This window comes from Psittacula echo, assembly GCF_963264785.1.
Source record: "Psittacula echo genome assembly, chromosome: 2".
Taxonomy (NCBI): Eukaryota; Metazoa; Chordata; class Aves; order Psittaciformes; family Psittacidae; genus Psittacula; species Psittacula echo.
The window spans coordinates 25,050,500-25,062,536 of record NC_137737.1 but is presented as its reverse complement, the minus strand read 5'-3'; the positions used below and the strand labels follow the sequence as shown (position 1 = coordinate 25,062,536).

Sequence of the window (12,037 nt, the reverse complement as noted above, 5' to 3'; positions counted from 1 at the left end):
GTATAGAGCATGTTGCTTTTATGCTATATTGTTAGAATAGCATAAAAATATTGTTAGAATAGCACTGTTGGTAGAAGCAGCAGTGGTTACACTGAAGTAGGATGTCGTGGAGGTAGAAAGACTTCTACAAGAATTGAAAGCATACAGAGATATGAGGACAGTGTGGTCCTGTCATACAGAGTATAGCTCAGTATCTCAATTATACAATTTTCAGCGTGTTGCACCTCAGAGTGACTAACATTTTTTTTCTTTATTTCTGATGTTTGTTTGTTGATTCAAAGTAAGTATCAGTTGCAGAAGTGCAGAACAAGTAAGAAAGCATGACTGGAAATCCATGTGAGATGCTGTTTGATATGCTAGCCCTCCACCTAAGGCTGAGGTTCTTAATGACTTCTTTGCCTCAGTCTTCACTGGCAAAGTCTCTGACTGCACCACCCAAGTCCTGGAAGGCGAACGCAGGGACTGTGAGAATGAGGACCTTAGGCCCACTGTAGGAGAGGATCTGGTTCGAGACCATCTTAAAAACCTAAATGTACACAAGTCCATGGGACCTGACGAAATCCATCTGCGGGTCCTGAAGGAGCTGGCGAATGAAGTTGCTAAGCCCCTGGCCATCATATTTGAAAAATCATGGCAGTCAGGTGAAGTTCTCGACGACTGGAAAAAGGGAAAGATAACCCCCATTTTTAAGAAGGGGAAAATGGATGACCCGGGGAATTACAGACCAGTCAGTCTCACCTCTGTGCCTGGCAAAATCTTGGAGCAGATTCTCCTGGAAGACATGCTAAGGCACATGAAAAACAAGGAGGTGGTTGGTGACAGCCAGCATGGCTTCACTAAGGGGAAATCCTGCCTGACCAATTTGGTGGCCTTCTATGATGGGGCTACGAAACTGATGAACAGGGGCAGAGCAGTTGACGTCATCTACCTGGACTTGTGCAAAGCGTTCGACAGTGTCCCACACAACATCCTTGTCTCCAAATTGGAGAGACATCAATTTGATGGGTGGACCACTCGGTGGATAAAGAACTGGCTGGATGGCTGCATGCAAAGAGTTGTGGTCAATGGCTCAATGTCCAGCTGGAGACCAATAATGAGTGGTGTCCCTCAGGGATCGGTGTTGGGACCGGTCTTGTTCAACATCTTTGTCGGTGACATGGACAGTGGGATTGAGTGCGCCCTCAGCAAGTTTGCCGATGACACCAAGCTGTGTGGTTCAGTTGATACGCTGGAGGGAAGGGATGCCATCCAGAGGGACCTTGACACACTTGTGAGGTGGGCTGATGCCAACCTTATGAAGTTTAACCATGCCAAGTGCAAGGTCCTACACCTGGGTTGGAGCAATCCCAGGCATGGCTACAGGTTGGGCAGAGAAGAGATTCAGAGCAGCCCTGCAGAGAAGGACTTGGGGGTGTTGGTTGATGAAAAAATGAACATGAGCCGGCTTCAGTGTGCGCTCACAGCCCAGAAAGCCAACCGTATCCTGGGCTGCATCAAGAGGAGTGTGACCAGCAGGTCAAAGGAGGTGATCCTGCCTCTCTACTCTGCTCTCGTGAGACCTCACTTGGAGTATTGTGTGCAGTTCTGGTGTCCTCAACATAAAAAGGACATGGAACTGTTGGAACAAGTCCAGAGGAGGGCCACGAGGATGATCAGGGGACTGGAGCACCTCCCGTATGAAGACAGGCTGAGAAAGTTGGGGCTGTTCAGGCTGGAGAAGAGAAGGCTGTGTGGAGACCTCATAGCAGCCTTCCAGTATCTGAAGGGGGCCTACAAGGATGCTGGGGATGGACTATTCATCAGGGACTGTAGTGACAGGACAAGGGGTAACGGGTTCAAACTTGAACAGGGGAAGTTTTGATTGGATCTAAGGAAGAAATTCTTTACTGTGAGGGTGGTGAGGCACTGGAATGGGTTGCCCAGGGAAGTTGTGAATGCTCCATCCTTGGCGGTGTTCAAGGCCAGGTTGGATGAGGCCTTGGGTGGCATGGTTTAGTGTGAGGTGTCCCTGCCCATGGCAGGGGGTTTGGAACTAGATGATCTTAAGGTCCTTTCCAACCCTAACTATTCTATGATTCTATGATCTGTGGTTATGAGGGGTCTAACTCTGGCTTGCTAATGAAATGTATCAATTTTTTCTTCGCTATATATCAACTTCCCATTCTTCAGAGTAGTCAGCACTGAGTTTCCTCGTGAGAAAGCTACCCTGAATAGAAGAGAGGGTATTTTGCATAAAAGAATTCATGTTGCATGTGCAGTCCCTAATTCTGGTTAATTATGTACTAATGAGAGAATGACGGGGAAGACGATGTAGTGAATAGGATCTCATTAAGATTTAAAATAGTCAGGGATGAGAGAGTCAGTGTAAATACTTGATGTTTATTTTACGTGGTCCAAAGAATCTTTAGATACTGGTTGTAGAATAAAACAGACCCTGGTTGTAGGATAAGGATGGAAAGTGGGTAAGTGGAAAAGGCTGTGGTGAGCACACCTCAGTGTGGGCGGTGCTTGTTCCTTTTCTGCTCTTGGATTTTGTTCCAAAGCTACAAAATCCAGCAGAAAGTGTCACCTTTGACTCATGGGTTAATTTTGCAGAGAACATCGAGTAGGTTTAGGTGGATTACTCTGTATTATCAGGTGGCTGGTTGTCTTGTGTTTTCACTCCTGCTATCTTAAGTGTTTTAAAAACTAGTGAGGTGTAGGCATCCAGAAATTACCTTTTAAATTGAAATCAACCTTGAAAAGATTTAATAGGATGTTCTTCCCAGGGTAAATATAAATAAGAGCAATAATGTTCTTGTGTTTGGGTTTTTCTGTTCAAGTAATTGTATGTATTTACAGATGTACAGGTCTGTAATTTCTATTCCTGAGGCATTAGTGACTTTTCAGTTTACCAGTCCCAAAGTTCTGTGTCACTCTGTTCTCTGTGCCACTAGAGCTACCTAAATATTTCCCCAGCACTGATTTTTGTACCAATATTTTTTAGCCCATTGGTTTCAGAACAGTTTCCATATGGCGTGACACTCATTACTTAATTTGGCAAATGGCTCCAGTCTTTGGAAAACGAGCAGTGCAGCACGGCTCACTGGAATGTCTATGAGACGACAAGAGTCTGGTTCTGGCGTCTCACGTTTTCCCATTGGAACCTGATACTCTACACCTGTGTGGGATTCATGCCCCGTGTAACTTACTCCTGTTTGTGCCCTGTTAAGAACAGGGAATGGAGAGCCTGTCAAATTAGGAAACTGCCCAAGGCAGTGTGTCCCACATGCCATTTGTGGTTCGAATTTGATCTCCATACAGTCAGTGGGAAGCATTAAATTTCACATGCCTCTTCTGCAGCTCATTGATCCAGAGCCTCCTCTGGGTATTTTGTCAGTATGCATTACTGGAAAATAAATGCACAAAGCTGCAGCATTAGTGAGGGACATGTAAAAATCAAATAGGGGAAAATATATGTCATGAGCATCACTTCCTTTAATGCAGGCTGAGGAGCCATTGGAAGGAGCATGACTGTGAATATGTTGCCTTAGTTAAAAGCAGGAGCAAATGGTGTGGAGGATGTTTCAAGGGGGACTTTCAAAATTCCACATGTTTATAAAATATTCTCTCTTCTATGTGGGATTTTTGTCTCGTAAACTATATTGCAATAATCCACTGTTCTTCCGTGAGTACTTAATCTGGTGCATTCTTCCATGCATAACAACTGCCTATAAATACTTCAGATTTTTTTTTTTTCTTTAAGGGAATTTGCAGTTTCCAAAATAATTCTTTGATGTGAGAGGAGGAAATGTGACTGAAAATGGGAGAGTCTTCTTTTCATGTATATTTACATACAGCCATTTTTAAGGTAAAAATGAATAATCCAGTGGGGAAGCAAGAGAAGAAAAATAGATGATGTATTTTTAAAGATCAATTCCAATGTGATGATATGTAAAAGCAGATCTTAAAATGTTAAAAATAACTGTTAGATTTTACCTTTTTTCTGCCTTTAATTTCTCTCCTCTGCAGGGTAGAGCTTGAAATCAAATTGTGGTAGCAGTTACAAATCCTCAGTGTCATTCTGGCTTCCTCTTCCCTAAGAGAGCATGGGTCTCAGTTACAGTCATGGTGCTGCAGCAGCAGTCTTCATGGTGCTTCACTTAAATGAGGTTTTGCATGTGGACAGTGCAAATGATGGAATGCAAAGCTAACAGTTTGGTTAATATTAAATGTAGCCTCAATTGTGGATATTTCAAATACTCCCTTTGTTCTTGTTTAGATTGCAGTTATTGAGCTGGAATCATGTTTCAAGTGAAATAGCACTTCATTAAAAATGTATTTATTCAGGTATTTAAAGAATTCAAAATGTATGCTCCCAGGTGCTAAAAATACTGCCAAGAGCTGGGTTCAGTGTTTACATTCAAGGTCACTGCTGTTACTTGCTGCTCACTTTTCCATGTGCTTGGCAGTGTTCATTAGAGCTCAGCATCCCTCCCACTTGAGCATGGGGGAAAAAAGCTATTGATCCCATCAGAGACCATCCCATCGGAGAGACAAAAGCAAAGCTACACTAACACAGAGGGAATTATGTTTACTGTGGCAGTTTCCTCTTATGCGTCGACACACAGTGATGGTCAGATGGCTGGGCCTGGGGAAGCTCTGGAGAAGCTCATGTGAAGGTGTGGATCATAAATACAGTGAGGTTCTTCCCCCAATAGTGAGCACCACCCCTGCCCACCAGGCAAGGGTTAGACCTTTTGTCTAACAGAAAAACCTATCACCAGTCATGAAAGCGTCCAAAAAACTGCCATGTTGGAAGCTGATGCTTTTTGGCTGTGTGAGGATTGTGTCTGTGCTTAGACCATTAAGACTGGGAAACGTGACCTCATGGGTATCTCCACAGGCCATTTCCCACAGCTGGTTGCTACTGCAAATCTGTTGATCATGGCTGGCATGAAGAAGGTGGAGAATAAATGGGAAGAGGAGGAGAAAGGGAGACTGACAGGATTGAGTCTAAAAATTTCTTCACAGAGGGGGTGCTCAGGCATTGGAAGAGGCTGCCCAGGGAAGTGTTGGAATCACCGTCCCTGGAAGTGTTCAGAAACTCTGTAGATGAGGCCCTCAGTGACATGGTTTAGTGGTGGACTTGGCAGTCCTGGGGTAATGGTTGGACTTGATGAGCTTAAAGGTCTTTTCCAGCCTAGGTGATTCTATGCAGAAAACACCCACCTGCAGATTGTCAGGCTTCCTTTCTGCATTTGATCAGTACCCATGAGCTTTCTTTGATCCTTTTTGAATATCATCACCAGGTTAAAAGCCTTCTTGATTGTTGTTTATTAAGTTACTGTTATTGCACTATCCATTTAATGAGTTTGCTAAGCAGAGTTGTCTTTCCAAGTTAAAGTTCTTCCTGGCTGCATATCCTGCGTGAGTTGGGTAGTTCAGCCTCCCTGCAGTGTGTTCAGCTTGGTTTTACCTGCAAGTATGGAGCCAAAGAACCTTGAGGCAAAATATGCGTGTTCCAGCTGTGTCCTGGATGTTCCTGCTTGTGAGGGTTCAGCACAAGTGATATGAGCAACTTGCTGAGACAAAATGATTGCAGGTGCTTTTAAGACATTGCTCTTCTGTGTCTGTGCTTTTGCAGCTTCTGGCTTGATTGTGCCAAACTTGCTGCAGTAGATTTACTGGTTGTGGTGTTGCTGGCAGCTGAGGTTGCAGAAGTCCTGAGAATAACTGCATAGAACTGTTCTGGTTTGCAAAAGATGTTTTCCTGTGGCGCAGTTTCAGATGGCTGAAGTTATGAGTTGCGTAGCTTCCTGTGCCTGTGCTGAGTGCTGTTAATTGGAGCCAATATTTAAGATGATGATTCTGCTCAGAGTTCTGTGCTCTAAAATTTTGACTGTTTTCTAGGTTTGTGTTTTCATACAGTGTTAAGCGCATATTTTCATGTTGGCAATAGTAGGGCCTCGTTCCTATTTAGTGCTTCTTCATTGCATGCTAGGTCACTTTGCAAAAGTAGTGTTGTGATTCCCTTAAACACATAGACAAACTAGTCAATACTGCTACTAACGTGTTCTTCCCCTGCCTACCCCAGGGTGAAGTCAAATTGGCTCAAGCTCATCTTGTTTCTAAACAGATACTATTACTTGCCAAAATCTGGGTGTTTTTCAAATATTTCTGGGTTCTGAGTGCTTCCTGTGATGGGTTATTTTTAATCCCCGTTGTGAAAAATTCAAAGCTGTAATTTTTGCCTTTAAGCAGTTATTAAATGGGGCACAAAATAGTGTAAATTTCTAATCAAAAATATACTATAGCTACTTGGCGTTATTTAATTCTGTCTGTAAGATTTAAGGTGCTCTTTACCTGGTATTATGTCCTGCTCTGAAGCTCAAACTACAGCTGTGGTGGGGATGAAGCTGAATACTTAACCCCAGGAGACACTAAGAGCTGATCAGATGTGCAATCTTAACAAATTACTATTGCTGCTGCATGTTGTTGTTTTTAGTTACAACCCCATAATGTTGAGAGTGGAGGAACCTTTACAGAATGAAATGGAATTGGCAGTCATTTTCTTTGCCTGACCGAGACACTGGTGGTGGTGGTAACAGAGCAGTGGCCCTGGTGGCCCTTACTTTGATGATGCTAGACTTTTGCAAAGGCCGTGTGGGAAACCAGGCATTTGGGAATGAAGGAGCAAACTTAGAGGCAATTTCTAGGTGGCTTCCTGAAGCTTGTTTCCTAGTTGTATGTGGACTAGACCTTGGGAGAGCCTCTTACGCCCCACCAGTAAGAAGTGGACCTGGTGATGTCTGATTGAATGGAGAACTGACGAGTCCTTTGGCCGTGCCCATATTTTTTCTGGAGAGAGATTATGAGATGATGCTGAGTGAGCATCTGAGTATTCAGTGTGAGGGTTTGTAAGCAAGTGTTACTTTTTCCCAGCTTTAACGGTTTATTGCTTGTCGGTAACGGAAAATAACTAACACAGTCAGATTTTCTGCTAAGCTGTTTGGTACCACAAAGTCGCCAAGGTTCACATTCAGACTGTGTGCTGCTGAAAATGTTTGAAGAAGTTTGTTCCAGAGGCAGACTTTTCCTCAGCAGATAGTGCCCTTCTTCAAGGGGAGTTGCATGTTGTGCACTTTATGGAAGTACATTTTGATGGCATTGTTTGGTCAGTGACTATCAGGTCTTACCAGTGAACTTTCATAATTTCAGTTTCAACCTTCTTCCTAAATAGGTGTTCTTCACTTAATGGAACATGAAGAAGAGTATGTTTTCACCCTGCCTAGTGCCTATGCTCGCTCGATACTTACGATCCCATGGGTGGAGCTTGGAGGGAAAGTCAACATCACTTGTGCCAGAACAGGCTATTCTGCTACGGTCACATTCCACACCAAGCCATTCTATGGAGGCAAGGTCCACAGGTACTGGAATTACTGTCTTATTCATGTTTACCTGCTACTGGATTTCAACATCAAGAGGCTTGGGCATCTGTTCTGTTCTTCTCTTGAAGTATTTTAAAGACAGATATCTGAATTTCTTTTCCTATTAGTGTCTGGGATGACTTACAGCTTTGGAGCACAGTTTATTGTAGTTATGTTTTGTATCGTTTTGCTGAATTGGCTGTATTTGTCTCATTAAACTAAAATGAATGTATTCTTCCAGATTTTGTTGCTTGTAAAAATCACTCTAAGTACAGGACCAGAACAGGCAGTGTTTCTGCTGCACCAGCTGCTGCTTCTGTGTGGTTCTTGCAGATGAACCAGTGTTCCAGGTGGAGGGAGCTCCTCTAAGGAGGAGAGAAGCAAAAGTGGTGCTGCCCATAGCGGTAGCTCCCTGCTGGGTCTCCTCCTCCTGCACCAAAACTCCAGATGATGAAAATACTGTTTATGTGTCTTTGGTTCCCCTTTATTAAGGGTGCAGAGAGGCACTGTGCAAGACAGTTCCTGCCTTAATTCCATGCTCAACTTGATGGCACAGTCATTAAAGGACCTTGTTGTATTGTGGGCTGTAGCAGTATCCATGGGAAGCTGCACTTCTGCATGGGTACCTCTGCTTTACTTCAATTGATCTAATTATTCCTCCATATGTGTATATATATTAATTTCAATACTGTGCTCAGGAAAATACCACCATGGGCTGTTTTGACAGGGCCTTTTCTGAAAGTTGTAGATTAATAATTGGTGCCATCAGGGTGAGGGAAAATTGGGGAAGGTTGTGCTGTATTAATGTGATAATTTAACAACTTAACTGAGTTTACAGATTGCTTGACATGGCTTGCTGAAGCACATATGCATGTTCATAAGATACACACACACACACACACACACATGAAGCTTCTCCCTGCATTTTGGGTTTCCAGTCCTACCTATCTACTTTGCTCACTCTCAGACCAGTTCTTGAACCACTGAGGTGGCTTTGATCATTGCCTCTCAGCAGCTGAAAAGTAAATTTTCACAGCTAAAAAAGAAAATAGAGGTACCTGAAGTCTTTGACATCGGTATCTGACATCATTATGCTCGGGCGTGGACTGGAAACGTCACATGAATGTCAGGAGTTCTTTTTCAGGCTGATGAGGTGAACAGCTCTGGGTTAGACCTGTGTCAGAGTTTGAAGCTGCATTATGGCTGTGCTTCGGGAGAATGTTGTCTAGTGCTGTGTTAGCAAACCTTCCTTGGGTTGAGTCTTTCATTTTGGAGACAGTGTCACTCCTGTGCTTGAAAAATCACTGTGTATATGTAGAAAGCTGCCTGTAGTGTTAGCTGCGGTAGTGCTTTCGTATGCTAATAATAAATTGTACCAGTTATTTCTGTGATCTCTTTTTCTTCTTCACTCTTGAATTAGGGTTACAGCTGAAGTGAAACACAGTCCCACTAACACCATTGTATGCAAGGCACAGGGAGAATGGAATGGGACGCTGGAATTTACTTACAGCAATGGAGAAACCAAAGTGATCGACACCAGCAAACTGCCCATTATCAGGAAAAGGATTAGGCCGATAGCAAAGCAAGGTCCACTGGAGTCCAGGTAAGGCCAGAAGTGTTAGTGTTCCACTTCCAAACCTCCAATGGGAGCCGAACAGGGAGGCAAAGTGCAGTTGTAAATGGCGTGGTTCAAAAACGCCTTGCTTGCTGCAGCACATTAATCTAGGCACAAACAGCTGAAGCTGTGTATTGGTTCTGTGGAACGTAAGTTACATTATAGTGACATGTACATCAGTTCTGTGGAGGGGGAAAATGCTTGTATGTGTTTTAATGAGCACTTGGAAAATGGTAGTGCAGTGTTTTCAGCTGCTGCTTCGAGTGATGGTAACATGGTAGCCAAGTTAGTCTGATGCAAGTAATGTTACATCTTATAATTTACACTGGAAATACATGGTTTATATATTTTAGATTATATATATATGTATAAAAATACGCAAAGTGTGATGCGGTGTGAGATACAAATACACACACACGTGTATTAAGGCTCTCAGCACCCACATCATGTGCCTAACTCTGATTAGGTACATTAGAACAAAACTTGCACTGTTATTATCACTGTCAATAACTGTTGATGCTTATCTTTAGAAAAATCAGTATTTTTAGTGCATTTTAGAATAGTTTTTTGAGATTTTAAAAGCATGAGTTAAGCTTCATTTTATTACCTGTAGATATATTCTCTTTATTGTACAAAGGTGTGTCTCGAGTCAGTGTGCAGGGTCAAATATAATTTTGCTGCTTTCTAGACATGCTTCCTTATCACAAACTCATATTTCGCCTGTAGCTTTGGAACAGAAAGGTTGGAGTAAACAAGGAAGCCAGTAGCTCTGCAGTGTATTTATTGGGAATTTTTGGATACTAGTAAGCAAATTACAACTTATCTGGTGTTTCTGCAGGATATACAGTTTATCAGATTGTAAACAGAAACTCATTTATTTAAACATCCCTGGAAGTATGTGAAAGCTGCAGTTGGTTTCTTCTCAGTATTTTTCTGGGCTGATGTAGTGTGAAAAGGCTTCGAACCTGAATGCTGTCAGTAGCGTGAAAAACAAGTTTGGTTGTATACTGGGAATTATTATTAACTGGGATTTGAGAGCACAGACCTAGAAGGCTCCCTAGAATCAGTGCACCAACTCCTCTGTTAGTAAGCTGGTGGGAGCAGTTAGTGTCCCAGTTTAATGTACTCTTGGCTTTTTGCTGACATTCTCTTATAATTCATAAATATCACTGCAAATAAATGCAGAACATGTCATTTGGGGGTGGATCGTCAGTAAGGAATGTGAACAGGAAATGGTAAACATAAATCCCTCTGCTGTGAGAAAAAAGCTTAGGTTGTGAAGAGTCAGGAACATGAACAAAAGCGATTAGAAGATTGACTTACAAAACACTGGGAGTTGAGGAAATTGGAGAATCTGGTCCATAAATGCAGTGACCATCCCAGGAGAGTGATGGTTCATGAGCTATATGGTTGCAAAAGCAGCATGGAGAACATGGTGTCAGGCCACTTCTCACCATACTGTGGCCACTGAGAAGTGCTCTCACGCTGTCACTTGTGCTCCTTCTCCACCACACAGGCACCTCTGGCAGCACGTCACCAACTCTCTGAAAGAAGGCAATATTGATGCAGCCACAGAGCACAAGCACCACCTTGAAGAGAGACAGCGAGCAGAAGAGAGGCAACGTGTGGCTCTTGCAGCACAGTGGAAACCAAAATACTTTGCCAAAGAGGTATTTTTATTACCTTATTTCAAAGACCCTGTAGCATGTTTCTGTGTACAGGAGGATGTTAGGGACAGATCAATTTGCCTGTGGTTTTTACCACTGACTGTTGTAAATTATATTTTCACCAGAGTCTGGCCCTTAAAGAAGAGCAATGAGTTTTTCCATGTCCATATTGTAAACCAGTTTACTTTCCTTCAGTTAGATTTAAACCTGAATTTTTGGTACCTAATGTTAGGCACTTAAAGCTGGTTTTTACCCTAAAATCCACATCCTAATTTGCAAGTGCTGTGTACTCATAACCCCTGCTAATCTTGATCTCAGCATAGTAAAGTGAATATGGTCTAGGGATATTTGTCCAGTGTAATTAAGCATGGACATCTCAAAGTCTTGGGTTTCATCTGCTTGGAATGAAACAGATTTTAAAGTTTGTCTTTGCCCTTTCCTAGAGGAAAGGGGAAGGGAACTAAGACTGACTGAGAGAATTACTATGTGACTGTGTTGTCACATTAGCCACTATGACCAGCAGTTTAAACCAGCAGTTCATCTGTTGCATCTTTGCTTCTCTTCCTACTTGTAATTTTTTCCCTCCTTCCCAAATTATCTGTAAATTGATTAACCACAGTGTTTTCAGATGAGAGGGGCTGGTTTCTTGTGTTGATGAGTATTGTGTTGATGAGTATTATTTTAGCTTTATGTGAACCTACACTGATCCTGTATGTGTAAATCTTGTTAGCAAACTCTCCCTAATTTTCTTGCAGGGCGATGGTTGGCTCTACTTGAATCCTCTCTGGAAGACCCAGTGATGAGATAGAGCAGTTGCCTCATAACTTTACCTTTAAGGCATTAAAATGATACAGTGTATAACCTGAAGATGTCATTGAGTAGGTCCTGTTATTGGAAGATACCAACGAGAAGCTGTGTACTGTGAATGGTGCATCTCAAAATAACGACATTCGCAATTTATTCAGGAGCCATGTTGTGTGTATGGGTACACAAGCACACATGCACACACGTCCATATGTACACACGTTACACACACAGTGTGTATATGCTTGTGTGTGTATTATTTACACTACATGTAAACAAGTTTAAACACTAACAGTGAATTGAAGACCTTTTCCTCTAAGTGTTAGGGCACAGGCCTCCAGCTGGACCCAGCTGGGGCTCCCCGAGTTCTGTGCTTGCAGGATCAGGCCTATGCTAGTATATAAGAAAACACTTTTTTTATTAGTTAGGGTTTTTCTATTTTTCACTTATGCCAAAAATGTTTTGCACTTAAAATGTGACGTGTCACTTAGTGGCCGTCATTCTGTCTGAACAGGCATTGAGTAACTCACTTTGACATTAAG

At 42.6% G+C, this 12,037-nt stretch overlaps 1 protein-coding gene across 1 annotated transcript in view; it reads left to right on the top strand.

The window, feature by feature from the left end:
• OSBPL10 (oxysterol binding protein like 10) overlaps positions 1–11,491 on the top strand; it is a gene marked incomplete at both ends in the record, with an annotated part of 106,237 nt that extends 94,746 nt beyond the window's left edge. Inside the window, 4 exons of the mRNA XM_080609596.1 lie at positions 7,223–7,409; positions 8,830–9,012; positions 10,541–10,694; positions 11,447–11,491. Coding sequence (XP_080465722.1) covers positions 7,223–7,409; positions 8,830–9,012; positions 10,541–10,694; positions 11,447–11,491 — 569 coding nt within the window. The remainder of the gene's footprint in view (positions 1–7,222; positions 7,410–8,829; positions 9,013–10,540; positions 10,695–11,446) is intronic.
• Positions 11,492–12,037: the final 546 nt, after the last annotated feature.